Below are 16,354 nucleotides of genomic sequence, written 5' to 3' on the forward strand. Positions count from 1 at the left end.
CTATGATTATCAGCACTAGTTTTCCCAATAGCCTTATTTTAGAGTAAGCAAAGTATTAAGATGCTTTAAGTAACAGTATGCTGACAGTTTCACTGGTCCAGATACTGGGGCGGGGGGGGGGGGGGGGGGGGCGGGGACACCAAACCTTTTGCCTGCTATTAATCACTTTCTTTCAAAATTACCATTAAAGGGCTAAAAGTGTTTCATGTACCAAATGGTCACACTTTTTCTCTTTTCTCAGGCTGATTTTTGTCTCAAGAGTTGGAGAAAGTGCCCACCTCTTGTCACCTACAGATCTTCTTGCAAACAGAAGTGCTGGCCACCTGATTAACTGCCCACACCTCAAGCATTTCACTGGAAGTCCTAACAGAAGCCTGTATGAGGGCACAGAGCTGAAGACAAGACTACTGACTGAACACAGCCCAGCTATTAAATCATCCCTCGCATTGATATGGGCATACGTATACTATGCACGCCAGGGATTTCTGCTGTCAAAAATAATTGTACCTTTAACCAGCACCGATACCAGCAGACTGTTCAAATCTAAATTCTCCTTTATATCAACTTGCACTGGAAGTGCCACAGCTGTAAGACACCTACTCACCAGAGAGAATACAAATAACGAAAGGGTTCCCAAAGCAGCAACTTAACTGTCGAGCACTTTGTTACTCTAACAATAAGGAAAAGTATGAATCATCTTGAGCATCACTAAAGGCAGCTTCATCTAGGCATCTGTTTAAGTTGTTCAGAACAGTTGTTTGCCCCACCTCTCCAATTCAAAAGTGCTACTATGTGCCCATGATTAACATCCCAGTTCAGTCTAGCGCATTTATAGAAGTTGCATTTTGGTTAAAACACAGAACTGCACTTGAACAGTCACTGCATTGGCACAGTCTATTCTGCTAACACTGTTAGAAGCCAGGAACTTCATCTCAAACAGCATCAGAAAACTTTGTTTTTGCTAAGTGTACATGACAGCACTGTTATTCTGTACAGGAGACCACAGTTTCACTGCTGAAGGCAAGAAAGGCAGGCCATCCCCATGTGTTATATTGATGTGAACCTAACTGAACAGTAACCTTTAGAGGGCATGAAGTGTAAGTTCACATTCTGAACTAACAGCAAGGTTTTGCTGCAAGTCCCCTGTTGAGGTATATATCTAATGCTATTAAACAGCAGTAATTTCCCTTGTCAACCCAAGCACCTTTCTTCTACAAGCTCCACCCTGTATTTTTTAAAAGTTGTCTTTGGGACAAAGCTTGTCCTGGATCAATATATCACACTGAACAGGCACACTTCAAAAAAAAAGTCTTTCGTTGTTTATAAGCAATAGATTAATAATTTGAACTGACAAATACTGACACACACAAGATGGGCTGTAAGGCAGGTAAGAAATACTGCATTCAGCAGTATATAGGGTATCAAACTTCAGAACTGGTACTGCCTAACCATGCAACTATCCCTGCCCTCATAAACTGTTTTTAAAAGATAGACCCTCTTGACACCTTAAGTGCAAACAGGTAGCTATTGAAGGTCTGCGGCCACTGTGGTGGTCTGACCTCGGCTGGACGCATGTGCTCACCAAAGCCATTCTATCACTCCCCTCCTCAGCTAGACAGGGGAGAGAGACTGTAAGGAAAGGCTGGTGGGTCAAGATAAGGACAAGGAGATCAGTCAGCAACTAACATCACAGGCAAAACAGACTCAACTTGCAGAAGTCAATTTATACCATTCAAATCAGAGTAGGATAATGAGAACTAAAACCAAAACTTAAAAACATCTTGCCCTCACTGTTCCCTTCTTCCCAGGCTCAGCTTCACTCCCGATTTCTCTACCACCTCCACACTGAGTGGTGCAGGGGAACAGGGAATGGGGGGTTACAGTCAGTTTACCACACATTGTCTCTTCTACTTCTTCTTCCTCACACTCTTCCCCTGCCCCAGCATGGGATCCCTCCCACAGGAGGCAGTCCTCCATGAACTTCTCCAACATAAGTCCTTCTCACAGGCTGCAGTTCTGCACACACTGCTCCAGCGTGGGTCCCTTCCACGGGGTGCAGTCCCTCAGGAACAGGCTGCTCCAGCCTAGGTCCTCCGTGGGGTCACAGGTCCTGCTGGCAAACCTGCTCCAACCTGGGCTCCGCTCCTCACAGGTCCTGCCAGGAGCCTACTCCAGCACAGGCTTCCCATGAGCCACAGTCTTCTTCAGGTGCATCCAGCTGCTCCAGCGTGGGGTCCTCCACAGGCTGCAGGTGGGTATCTGCTCCACTGTTAACCTTCATGGGCTGCAGGGGAACAGCCTGCCTCACCATGATCTTCTCCATGGGCTGCAGGGAATCTCTGCTATAGTGCCTGGAGCATCTCCCCCTCCTCCTTCACTGACCTTGGTGTCTGCAGAGTTGTTGACCTCTCATATTCTCACTCCTCTCTTCCACTGCAATTTGTTGTGCATTTTTCCCCTTCTTAAATATGTTCTCCCAGAGGCACTACCACCGTCACCAATGGGCTCAGCCTTTGCCAGCAGGCAGGCCGGCATTGGCTTCATCAGACAGGGGAAGCTTCCAGCAGCTTTTCACAGAAGCCACCCCTGTAGCCCCCCTGCTACTAAAACCTTGTCATGCAAACCCAATACACCCACTCTCCTATTAAAAATGAAAAAAACCCCAAACCTCTAGAAATACTTTCATTTAGAAAGAACATCTGGAAAATAAATCCAACTGTTTGCTATATAGATCCTAGTAGGAAAGAAAGGTGAAAATTTGAAGGAAAATGCAGACTAAGCCTCTATCTATGGCTTCTTAATACAGCATTAAAGCTGATTTTTAGAGGTAGTATTTGCCATGCAGACCACTACATTATGCAAATCCAAACATTAAAACTCTAATTTAAATCTTATGAACAGGATTTAGAAAGTAAATCATTGCATAACTATTTTTCTATAATACCGAGAACAGTAACTAATAGAAAACGAGAAAAATGCATACAACAACAACAAAAAACCCTTTACAACAACTTCTGCCAAATTTTCATTTCAGTGAGCACTTCAAACTTGTATGAGGGTCATGCTCCAATATCCACTTCAAATTGAAAGAAACTGTGCAACTTTTGTAGAAGTCTTAGTTAGAACTGTGAGAAAAAAAGAATCCCTAGAAATAAATTGCCACAGTTAAAATATATGACTATGACTTGCAGAATTACGTATTTGTTATGGTTACATTTTTAAGTCAGGAAGACAAGACATTTATGTTACTCAGATTTACTGAGTTATCCTTGTGACTGCAGGCTAAAGTGTCCTTAAGGCATCATTCCAATAGTTTATTTCACCAGACTCATGGATTTTTAACAGATAGCTTCAATATATATTGGCATCCATTCAGTCTCCTGTTGCACTGCTCCCCCTTTCTTTACTTGAAAGGGAGCATTAAGCCCTCTCAAAGTTTTATGTGGTATCACTTCCCTGACAAAATGTATGTAAACATCCTGTAAGATAAGAATTACTTTTTTGTATTCCTAGGAGACTGGGGATAATAAGTTTGTTCATAACATCCAGTGTTTTCTCCCTACTCCAGGGCACTTTTAAGTTAAAGTTCTTGCTTAGACGAGCATTTAGTGTTAACACAGCACTTCACATTCTCTAGGTGTACAAAAGTAGGCATTACTAAACCAAAAACTCCTTCATACAGCCACCTTCCAATTCCACACAGAGTGAAAAATGAAAATGAGTATTATTTCTTTGACCATTACAGCCACATGAGAACCCTATGATTAACTCATGAAATTAAAGACCAATTATAGTTGGTAAACCAAAACTGAAATCAATTTGCAGAAGGTATCTATTAGACATCTATCATTCCATTATGCACGCTTTATTGAATAATGCAAGAGAGGAATCCCAACACAAGTTATGACACTGCGACTGGGAAGATTTCAATTGTAGCGGCCGGTGGTCCTCCCACAAAGACTACAGGGCCACATCTAGCCTACCAACAGTCTGCAAAACTGAAGCTGGAACACGCAAAAGTAGCTGCTTTATTTTAAGTTACAGGGGGCAGGAAACATAAGGGATGTACGTGCTAGAAGATGGAATGCATATACACTTGGACTTACAAGTGGGGGTGAGGTAAGGAAGGAAAAATACTCCATTTCTGAGAAGGACACAATGCAATATTATTACTTTAACTTACAGTATGGCACATTTAATGTTACTGTTTAGTTTCCTTAAGTTTTTTAAGAGGACAGTGGCATTATTAGGCACTATTGGCACTAAATGGCACCACTTTCAAATAGTAATTTGTCCAAGTGTGTCAACTCATAGCCATGACCAACTGGACAGCAAGGAGCCTTAACATATATGTCCTTCAAAAGAAAGTGTTTCAGATGGTTCCCTTTAGGCAAAGAACTACAACAGTACTTCAAACTAGGGCATTAAATTTGATTCTAGAATGTCAAAGGACAACTACTGCTTGCAATCCTCTCACTTAAGAGTTTGAGGCATCTTCAATGTATGTTTTAACTATTAACGGTAACTATTTAACTACTATGCAGACTGTCAGGTGTCAGAGTATAATGCAAACCCCTTGTAATTTAAGGACGTATCACACCACTTTTGTAAATATTATGACAAAGCTGGCCCACAAAACTCACCACAGACACAGAAGTGTTTGTAACGAACGACCATTATGTGCATCTGTGAAGCATGACGACTAAAATGTTGTCCGTTTGCAAAGAGTAACTGCCATAATTCATGTTTTTATACTAAATTAAATTCCCCCAACTGAATTCATGCAAATGCAACATTACTACAAATATACTCCAATACAAAACAAAAAAACAAGTCATACCTGCAGTGGCAAAAAAACCCCAACCAACCAACCCTCACACAAATATTCACTGCATATAAAATACTGCATGCCAATTTGGGGGTTTAGCCAGCATAGCCTAGTATTCACTCTCAAACATGCCAGCCAAACAGGCAGCCATAGATAAATGAACTATTACCTCTGAGAGCAATCCTTCAGGGGATATAATGCAATAGCTTACTCAAGTCAAACAGTTGTGATACAGGCTTGAAGCACAGACTAGAAGTAAAAGCACTACAGACTAATGCCACTGTCTACAGCTCAGAAGTAGCCCCCAGATAATAATCATCTTGCAAGCTCTGTCAAGCACAGATATTTTGTTCTCTTCCACAGCAAGGAACATTTCACAGTGTTAACAGTGTCATTTTAAAGCAGCCTTTTAGTCTTTAAAGCAGCTCTTACGCAAACCAGTTCTAGTAACTCTACATAAGCCTCAAAGTTAAACACTTAAATCTACCCATACTCCTGTAATCTACATTAGGTCTTCACTATTTCCTTCAGAAGTGTCACTGAAAGAAAGGGGTTACAGAAACCCCCACGCTTCAGAAGACTCCACAGAAACATTTTGTAAGGTGTCTTGTCAGACCTTAGTACAGCCCAGCTAGAGTTAAGGAAGAAAACATCTATCTACAACATAAAACTCAAGGGGTAAGTATATCCATCCATTAAACACCTGAAACAAATTTCCAAGAGACTTCCAAATACCTTCACAACCACCGATCAAAAGACAAAGTACTACTGATCTAGCAAGAATAACTCCACGGGACTGGCAAATCCAATACCAACATAAAAACCATTATTTACAAGACAGAGAAGATAAAAAACTCAGCAAGAAATTAAGGGATTTCTAAAAAAAAAAAAAAAAAAAAATCTACATAGGGACAAACTGCAGAGCATCACATCCATCACACCTGAGAAAATGGACTACGCAAATTCCTCCAGCACAGAAAAAGTTTATCTTCCCAGCTGCAGGATGGCATCAGATACCTTTAAGAAAAGTTCTACTGTCTTTACTGCGGTACTTCCATTAGCCACCTTTACCCGTCAACTCTTTAACAATAAGAGTGATGTTTGATTCTGATTTAAATATGTATTTAAATGCAGCAACATTTTGTAGTAGAATTTGACAGTTGTAGTAGTAAACCTTTTCTTGGTATCAAAATCACTGAAACAAATCAGACTGTAAGCACCCAGACAAAGGTGTAAAAGCACACAACGTAAACCTGCCAAAAGCAAGCACCAAACAAACCTAATTGTCTTCTGAAAAAATAACCAGACTAGAGAAAAATGTCAGCAGCAAACGCAACGTAAGTTTTTAAGTTCCATGACATACTTCCAGTAATGGATGAGAGTAGACATCAAACTTGTGAATGGCATCAAGACCGGAAGGATTTGTTGCAGTATGCTGCACAAAACTGGAAATAGAAACACTTTCTAATAAACTTAATAGAACAAAATTCAATGAAAATTAAAGTGGCAGTTATAAACTACAGCAACAACAAAATCCAAGCATGGATAAACACAGAGGAAAAGCAACAATATGATCAGAAACAATCCAAGCGAGCCAACACTATGAGCAGGATTTAAAGAGGTCAACACTATTCAATACATTAGCCAGAATATTAGAAGACAGACAGAGTAGGCCATAATTCTTCCTTGCTCCGCACTGAAGTCACAGTGGAAGTACTGTATCTGGTTTAGCATCACAAGTGCAAGCTAACAGAAGGCAATACAGAGAAGAGCAATCAAACATTTAGAACTCATGATTTGAGAATAAAGGTTAAAAGAACCAGATCTATTTATCTTAGGAAAAATGAGAGGACAAATTAACAAGTTTTCAAATACATAAAAGCCAAAGGCAATAGTCAACTTCTTTATGTCTACAGCAGATAAAAGCATTCAGCCTCATTTTTATTTCCTTGAACAAGAAGTTTAGTTAGATATTGGAAGGGAGAAAGAAAACTAAGCACCAAAACAGGTTATTTAGGGAGGCTGTGGAATTCTTGTTAGTTCAAGTTGGTCACAAGATGCAGATATACTTCCCTCTGCTTCAGAACAAATCTATCTTCAAAGACCCTTACAAATATCAGCATTTTTATAGCTCATATATGCTATTAAAACATCTTTTTTGGAGGCCTGACACATCTTCGTGATCTCTAAATATGCAGTAATACAAACTCACCTTCCCACCACATCTTCAGAAAGCCTCCTGGTTTTCTCCACAGATTCCAGCTTCCAACCCAGAACTGTCTTGCACTACTCCTCCCAGAGCAATATATTAAGCACAGCGACAAATACCACCCATCATCATTCTGTCATTGTGACAACAGTCTATAGAATGAAAGTCACCAGCAAGCATAACACTTCTCAACTGGACAACAAGGACTCCAGTATCAAGCCAGACGTAAAAAAAAGTAGTTTAGAGAATTACAAAGGAAGGACTCTTACACATCATCAGTATTTTTACTGATAACCAGTAATTGCCAGAAGCTCAGATACGAGTTTGCTTTCAGCTTAGTACAAATATAATTAATTACTTTAAGCCACTTGCTCAACATAAGGTTAAAAAGACAGTCAACAGATTCTGCCCTCTATGCCTCCACCAACCTGAGCTTATCACCTAGATATCCTTCTACTCCAGCACCGTAACAGCATACTATAATATTCTGTAGTTATTGACAGACTGCTGCTTTAGGTAGCTGCAGGAAAAAAAGCACAATTATAGACAAAGCCTCTTGTTGTGAGGAAGAAGTTCCAAAAAATGAAACAACCAATGTTAGGAAAGTCTACCACACGTTAACAAAGAGAGTAGGTAGTCAGAATTTAAATACAAGAAGTTCAACATAATGTAATAAGCTAAACTACACATTAAAATCCTGTAACCTCCCAATATGTTACACAAAAACTAAGACTGTGCACCGTGCAACACTATTGCTAATAGGTACTTGTATATGACTATATTGCAGTGACAGTTGGAGACTAACTTGCCCAGAAACCTTCAAAATATACACAGAACACCACATTAATTATCATACACACAATACCTTAAAGGAAAATGCACTTGCTTCCTTGTAGAAAGGGAAACAGATTTGATAGTTAATGTCAGCAGAACTTTAGAAAGCCTTGTTTTGTCAGTCACTCCTAAAGCAAGGAAGATGAGATAGTATTCTCCTTTTCCAGGAGACTTTTCCATTATCAACTAATAAATCATTTTGCAAAGCTAGCCACAAATCATACTGAAGCACCCCAAAACTGTTTCATAAGCAAGAAGCAAGTAACCGCCCTCACTCATGATTTGGGGCTGCAGGAAAAAGCAACCCAATCAAAGCATCAATGCCTCACAGTCTGAGCAGTAATTTTTGAATTACCGTTTTATAACCCTAATCCATGAAGAAGCAAATGCCTCAAATAATAGAAAATACTTCCTTTAACACCTATAACTCTCTTAATCAAAATTAAGTCAATAATTCGCCAAGAACAGATCACTCAATCTGACTTCCGGCTGAAGTAAAGGCTTTATTCAGAAGACACCTTATAAAGCAGTGGATCCAATCTGACAGTGCAGGCCATTGAAGGGGGTAGCTTTGTTCTTCCCCTCAACCCTTTCTTTGCTCCCACTGTACCTGCTAATATCTGACCCCAAGATGAGACAGTTGAGCTCACCAAAGAGAAAATCTGCCCAGAAAAACAGCAAGTACTTCACTGCTGGTTTAGCAAGCCGAACTAGTTCAACCAGAGGTTGAGCACTGCCAAAGACAGCAAGGAGATAGGAGCACACTGCCAAGATGATGATGTACTGCTAGACCATCATCTTCACCTGTTACTAAATCGGTTCAGTTTGTGAAAATTTACCTCTTCTGTTTAACAAGGGATCACTGTACACATCTAACGATAAAGCCAAAGTTAAGGAGGACTGAAAGGGAAAGCCCATTGACAGTCAGTGCAGTTGAGAATAATCATATATTTACCTAAGTAAAGCAAGCACATCTCATTTCATCAGACTAATTTCTCCTTAATAAACTACAGGTTTATTTCTTTTTTCAGTGGATCCAAACCAGAAGGCAGCAGTTTTCTGGAAACCTGCTTTGCCTTATTAACACAGAGAGAACTGTGTAATATAAAAACAACAATGCACTAGCTGCTAATTGATATGCTTTCTATGACATAGAAAACATGGAAATACAGTAACAAGTTTAACGGTAATGATGAAGTTTAGTGGTAACACTGAAACATGAAACAGTAAAAACTCAGCTCCCTTTTTAAAGGGGCAAAGAACTAAGTTGGGAGAAAATACCTTTTTGCTTCAGAAAGTCTCTAAAGACAGCCTGAAATGCTCTCCAAACCTCTTATCTTGACCAAACTATTATCATTGTCTATAACAGTCCAATCTCAACACTGCTGTCATGGACACTGTATGTAACTTTTCAACCAAGTTTCTTGGAAGAAGGATCAAGGTTAAAGAAACATCCCTGGAAATCATTTATTCTTTATATAGGTTAAATATCCTAAATAGAACACACACACTAGCAGTCTACTTAAAAAGATGACTTGCAAACTAGATGTAGCAGATGCAATGTATTCAGAATTTAAGGGAAACTAATAGAAGAAAGTTTAGCATCACCGATTTCAAGAAATATCCTTTCCAGTGGTATCTTTGGGTCAATTTCACATCATTTATTCTTAAGTGTCATTCATGGCTGAAGTGTGACTCTTAGATGATGTGCACTGATCTGCAATGGACTGCCAATGCAAGAATTACCTTAGTATCTAACAGGCACTGTTACTTAAAGTCCTTGTGGCTCTTTCACTCATTTTAGTAAAAAACATAGCATTTTCTTAGGAAGAAAAGAAGCAGACCTTAAAAAATAGAAAATTATACCTACCTGATAAATACACACAGCACAGCTTCACTAAACTTAACTCATATTCTAATATTTTAATACAACTTAGCCAAAATGAAAATTACAGCCTCATAGTAATTAGGGGAAATTTTTAAAGAGATGCTTAGATAATTATGAACTAACAGTTAAAACTGAAGCTATTGGTATCTGTATTATACAGAGGATTACAAACAGGTTGGTCTTCAACAGATGAAGCCCCTCTCCACCTCCTGCCTCCAAGAACAGGAAGGCATGCAGAGTGTGATAACTTGTCCAATTTAAGGCAGAATTACATAGTGCCAATTTAGGTAACAATACCTCTCTCCCTTTAATGATAGCCACAAGATAAACCTTCTGATTCTGAAAAGCTCAAATGATCAGTTGAAAGACTGTCAGCCTGTTCTTACATCAACTTTGTACATAGACAAAACAATGACTTCCAGTTGAACAGTTTCAAAATAAATTACAAAGAAGCAAGTATTACATGTTTAAGACAGACAAACTCCTCCGTTCTTATTTAAAACACCTTCCTCAAGTGTATTTCAATCTATTTTGGCTCTTTTTCTAGGTTCGTTTCATTCATGTATTATACATATAGAATATATGGTTTATTTTAAATTGTTCACACCGTAAAACTCATTCATTCATTTTTCATTATTGAAATTTCAATTTCGAAATTCATTATTGAAATGAATTCTGTTATAACAATGCATGTGTTTTACACTACTTGGAGAGAAAAAAAGGTATTTAACACTTTAACAGGTACACATCAAAGCTCACAAGTTAACAATCTGACAAACTAAAATTTTCTCTGTTAGCGTGTATCACACCAACAGCTTCTAAAAAAAGTTTAAATACTCAGCCCAAAGTTATATTCAGTTCTCTATTTTCAATGAAGTCCCAGGCTTCAGGGTTTTTTATTTTTCGGAAGTGTGGCAAGATATAACTAAGACAACTTTCAAGAATCACACGTACCATTACTAAACTACATAAAGGCCTGCTCTGTAATCTAAGTGAGGGAATTCTGCTCTTCCTTCATATGAAAAAAACCCATAAGATATCAGAATCCAAACATGGTAGTAATTTAAGCTACAGATTTTCAGAGATACTGCCACCCATAATACCTTGTAAATAGCAAAGACAGCAACTACTTATAAATAGCAAATACTGTTTGATACAACATACTTATTGCATGCCTAAAGAAACTATTGTCCAAGACTTTAAATTCATTAAGGGGTGAAACTAAAATCCACATGCACACTTTTCCATATACTCATATAGAACATGTCAGATAAGTTAAGTCACAGCCAACAGACAACCACATAGGCTTCATTCTCCAGTAGATGCTTACATTCAATACAGAGGAGGAATGACATGGATACTAGCTTAGGGCATAGTAGATTCAGGTATAATTCCTTGCTCATCTACAAGCTTCCTGCACAGCCCTGCATATATCACTTAGTTCTCTGTGTCTTCATGTAATGCTGAATCGTGGGCTAAAAGCAGGAAGATTTCGAAGTACTCACATTACAGCAGCTGAGTCCCAGATATGTAAGATAATGAACAGCCACTTTTTGAAACATAAGACAGAAAGCTGACAATCATTATATTTGTGTTTACACATATTTACACATATTAGAAAGTGACACACATTTATTTGGCATGACAAATTCTTCTTCTCTAAATACCATAAACCCAAAGACCTTAAGAAACAACAAGCAGAAAGGGTTTGTTCATAAATGTAGTGACCTGACAGATCAAATGCATGCCTGCAAGAAATAATGACGGGTAAGGAGTCTCAACAGCATCAATGGTTCTTTCCCGTAAAAGCAACTTTCTCTGTGTTAATTATCTGACATTTAAAACTCAGCTCATTACACTGCTCCATTTAGAAACAATCCTAAAATCAGTCCACACTTCAAAGTCATGACGGAGGCCTAAAATTACAGCGAATACTGTAGGCATTCAGTCAATGCTATAAAGATCCTGAACGCAAGGATCTGACACTACCACAGTCACGACAGGCGTTAGCGCCCAGTAAACTTGGACCCGAGGCAGCAGGTGAAGGAGGCCCCGGGCTGCCTTGCCAGTGGAAAGCCAGCCCGCACTCCTGCATGCCAAGGAGGGCCCAAGAACCGCATCCCTCCAAAGGGCCCCCCCACGCACACACCTACCGCTTGTGACACCGCATCTGACGCGGCCCACCAGCTCTGAGCCAGCGCCGGTGCCCCCACAGTCCCGCGGCCCAGGCCCGCACCCCCCCGCCCCTGACCGTTACCCCACAGGCCAGGCCAGTGGGAGAGCGGCTGGAGTCACCGCCACAGCCGGGCCGCAGCCCGGACGCGGCCGCCCCAAGGCCGCCAGCGGGGCGGCGAAGGAGAGGCGGCCCGGCCCCTGCCCTCCGCCCACGGCGCAGCCCCCCGCGGCGGGGCTCCCACTCCCCGCGGGCGGCCGGCGGGCCCTGGGCGGGCGGGCGGGCGGCGCGGAGCCCCCGCCGCTCCCCCCCAGCCCAGCAAGCGAGTGCCGGTACCTTGCGGACCCCCTTGTAGATGTAGAAGTAGAGCTCCCGGCCCACATTGAAACAGAGCCGGTCCCCGTTGCCGCTCTGGTCGTTGACGTTGACGAAGGAAACGCGGACCGGGTTAGAGCCCTGCGAGTTGAAGGGCACCCGGTTAGGCCGGCTGTACTCCGAGTGGCTCAGCAGCTTGTACAGCCCCTCCCGGGTGGTGAACTGGGTCTTAATCTCGTTCATCTCCTTCCCTCCTCCCTCCGCCGCCATCTTGGAAAGGAGCATTCATCCTGCCCCAGTGCCCGGATGTAGCGCCACTGCGCAGCCGCCGCCGCCGCCGGCGCTCGCACGGCCCTGCGCGGAGGAGGCCACGCAAACGGCGTAAGGGGGAGGAGCGGCGGCGCCTGTTTACTGCGCGTCTGCGCATGCGCCGGGCGGGCGGCCCGTGGGTGGCCCTGGCGGGGCGGGGCGGGGCGGGGCAGTGGCGGCGGCTGCGGCCGCGGCCGCCTGCGGGCGGGGCCTCGGTATGGCGGCGGCGTGAGCGTGGCGGTTGGCGCTGCCGGCGGTCGCTGTGGCGGCCGAGTAGAGGGAAGGGGTCGGGCTCCGGCTGGTGGGTGCGAGGAGGGTGTCTTCGGGCCCGCAGGGACCCGTCGCCTTCGTGCGGGGCCGCCTGAGGTGCGGGGCCGGGCGGCGCGCGGAGCCGAGGCGCCAGTTCCCTCCCGTCTGCGCGGGGGGCGCTGGGCGCAGTCCGCAAAGCTAGCACAGCCCTCCGCGCGCGGCGGAGCATCTTACGCGCTTTGAACAGTCGTTTACAATTAGGTTCAGTCACACTTAAGTCTCGCTGGTGCTCCGGAGCCTGGGCTCCGTGTAAAGGCACAGCGTTCGCCTTCCCCGCGCCGTCCGTGGGGAGGGGGCTTTCCCTGCTCGGGGGTGGATCTAGGATGCTGATTAAGATAGTTCACACACAGGTCAAGTAATTTTCTGTTTGGTCTCATTAACTGTTTGGTTCTCCTTGAGCTCATTTTGTAGCTTGGTGTATTTATGGTGTCCATTCCTTCTCCCAAGGCCATGGTTTTTTAATACTTGTATTAATTTTTTTATTTAAAATACTTGTATATTTTAAATGTGTTTGGTTTCAATATTTGTAACATCCTCTGTTTTTCGTTGTAGATATTTACATACTTCTTTTTTTGAAGTGAGTAATTCTTGTATCACTGGGACAGCATCATTTCGCAGCAGTGATGAGTCCCGGGTGAGAGCCTCCACCGTGGGGCAGCCAAAGTGGGCACCACGACCCTGGCTACGTCCTTAGGCTCATTTGCCTTGGCTCTGGCCAGCTTTGTCTACAGGTTATTGCCAGCACACCTGCCAGCTCCTGAAAGCCTGGTCAGATGGGGTTGCTAAACCCAGCTGGGAGTGTCCCATGGGTAAGTCAGTTAAGCGCAAACACAAGTCTGCAGCTGTGCTTTTGATGCCTCATATCAAGCCCATGCTCCCCCTGAAGGAGATGGTACCACCAGCTCTGCACCAGACTAAACTGCCAGCTGCACGCAGAGCCAGGCTGGGGAGTTGACCTGAAATGTTAGCCTGAAAAACTGGTTGCAGGATAACTCTGTTGTTCTGATTGTCTGGCAACTACGCAACCATGTTGCATGGTGAACCAGATCAGTGTCAGATGGAAGTGGCATAGGGTTGGACAGGAGTGTTTTCACTGAGCAGGGAGGCAGGACTGTTTCTTCTGGCAACAGTTTAAGCTTAGTAAGTTTTGTCTTAACTACAGCCTCATGATTGACTCAAGCTAATGTAAGATGTTCTCCAACTGTAAAAAAGGACTTTGACCTCTCTATCTTTAGGTACCTATTTCCATTACCTCCTTTGCATCACTTCTATAAATCATGCAACAAAAGAGTGAGTCAGATCCACTTGAAAACTCACACACACACACACAGAGAAATTATGGGTTCTTGGGTAAACTATTGATCAGCAGCCAGGATGATCCAACTCATCACAGAATTGCTTGAGACAAAATACGGAAGGAGTTGGAAATGTGCAGCTAGGGAAGATAAGCAACACAGAATTAGATCATATTGTATTAACAATTAAATTCAAGGTATAGTTTCATGCTGTAGTTGCTCTAATGTGGCTGCTACCAAAGGTGGTGTCCTGCTCTCTTCTTTTGTGACACTGAACCATCTGTTGCTACTCCTTCCTTCACCACCAGCAGTGCTCATCTGACCTCACAATGAGCCATTTCCGAAAGATAAATGGATAGAGAATTAAACTCCCTGCAAATGTGAAATTAATAGAGTTAAACGAAAAACACTGACTATGTAAGAGAGGGGACAGGAATGCACAGCAGAGCTGGAGGGAAGAAGGACCTCCCTTTCTTTCCACTACATCAGCTCAACCACAGAAGTCCACTCTGACTCCAGGGCGTTAAAGGGATTTAGTTTCAAATCCATTTAGTTCAAAGAGATTTAGTCTACAGTTAAGTACTATGTTTCCTGTTGACCATCAAAATATTAGTCTGAGGTAGCTGACAGACATGAAATGGCCAAAGATTTCCAGGTTAATTAATGCAGAATAGAGTATGTATCTGAGGGAATATCTGAATAAATATAATCAAACTTCCAAAAGGCCAGGTACTGAAGCCTTGCTTGAAATTCTTAAGATAAAGCCAATCGATAATGACCAATAGATTGTGTCGGCTTATCAGCCAGCCCTGCCAGATGGTATTGATGGCCTCTTTAAAGTACATAAAGTAGGTGTGCAGACCTGCAATTATTTTAAGAATCATCTTGAGAGTGGTTCTTTCATGCAGAAATTGTATGAATGGACTTTCAGAGAGAAGGTCAGAATGTTTTGAGTCACCAAAGGAAGAGCAGGAAATGCAAGGATCTCTAATTAATAACATTCAAGACAGCCAAGGATTTTTTAAAAAAGATTTTTTTAACATTGTTGCTCCAAGCAGGCATAGCCGGTATGTCTTATTCATTACGCACTGACAACACTTCAAAGAACAAAGCAGGCAACTTTGGTAGAGGGCTTGCATGGAATGCAAATCATACTAAAGCCACAGCAGACCATCTGTCACTGATGGAATGAGTGTGATCCAAAGAATAAACAAAGTTAACAAGTACCTGGTTATCAGTAGTACATGGTGGTGCAGAAAGTCAAAGAACTGATGTAGTGTTTAACATTTACCAAGAAACATCAATAAAAGCTGCTGGGAGATTCCACAGAGAATCCAAGACAAATATTCATTTGAAAAACACAGCTGCAAGTCACAAGAACACTATTGTACAGCCCCGTCAACAATAGTCATCAAACACTTGGTTAAAGAATGGGGAAAAAAGAGATTACAGAGCCTTAGGAAAAAATTCTCTTTACCACTTGTAAATTTTTCTGTTTCAGGCGAGCCAAAGATGATAGTTCTGACATGATCCCATGAGGACACCCCTAGATGTGTTGTTTTGTATGTACCACACAATCAATAAATAGAACTCAGTCAGAATCACTGCTGTGTCATGCCTTTACAACTCACAAATCCTTTGGCAAATTGGAAAACAGACACGAGCAAAATTCACTAACGTTAATAAAATAGTGTGGGTCCTTTGAGACTGGTTTATGCAGGGCAAAAATTGGACCTGCAACTTTTCAGGATGTAGTATTAATAGTGTTTTGCTGGCCATGAGGAAACTGCAGCCTTCAAACTTACACAATACAAGTACAGTTGTCAACAAAACTTCTCTATGCTTGAATATGAATGCCATCTGTTACTTCCTGAAAAGTGCAACAACTGATATTAGGGATGTTTTCACCAGCTTTTCTGAGCCTAAAAAAAAAAAAAAAAAGGAGGATGGTGACTACACCCATATTCCATCATGCAAATAGTATCTATTCTCATGCACTGCCTGCAGATTATGATGCAGGAATGAGGAGACTCTCTGCAGTGTCTGCCAACTATAGCAGGTCTGTCATGTCTTGCTTGGACTTCTGATGCCAAAACCAATTTAGGCATTTAGCATGTGACTGGCTAACAAGTCCAAAGAGTCAAAAGCTCTGCAGTGTGTCAAATATTAACAAATTATGAATGATGAATGTGTG

The 16,354-nt window shown here is 42.1% G+C and overlaps 1 protein-coding gene and 1 long non-coding RNA gene across 10 annotated transcripts in view; one reads left to right on the forward strand and one right to left on the reverse strand.

The window, feature by feature from the left end:
• Nucleotides 1–12,571, reverse strand: part of WDR20 (WD repeat domain 20) — a 48,160-nt gene extending 35,589 nt beyond the window's left edge. For 7 of the 9 annotated variants that reach the window (XR_005105548.1, XR_005105546.1, XR_005105547.1 and 4 more), the window contains exon 1: nucleotides 12,269–12,570. Coding sequence is in view for 5 of the 9 variants with exons in the window: in XM_037396103.1 (XP_037252000.1) it covers nucleotides 12,269–12,532 (264 nt within the window). In the remaining 4 variants the exon portion in view is untranslated. Of the gene's footprint in view, nucleotides 1–12,268 lie in introns of all 9 variants that reach the window. The other 2 variants (XM_037396104.1, XM_037396099.1) reach the window with 1 other exon arrangement.
• Nucleotides 12,572–13,422: 851 nt separating this feature from the next.
• On the forward strand, nucleotides 13,423–15,764 carry LOC119151354. Its single transcript, XR_005105393.1, has 2 exons — nucleotides 13,423–13,674; nucleotides 15,662–15,764. It is a non-coding gene; the product is annotated as an uncharacterized LOC119151354 (long non-coding RNA).
• The last annotated feature ends 590 nt before the right edge of the window (nucleotides 15,765–16,354 follow it).

The sequence above is a fragment of the Falco rusticolus genome, chromosome 7 (assembly GCF_015220075.1).
Source record: "Falco rusticolus isolate bFalRus1 chromosome 7, bFalRus1.pri, whole genome shotgun sequence".
NCBI lineage: Eukaryota > Metazoa > Chordata > Aves > Falconiformes > Falconidae > Falco > Falco rusticolus.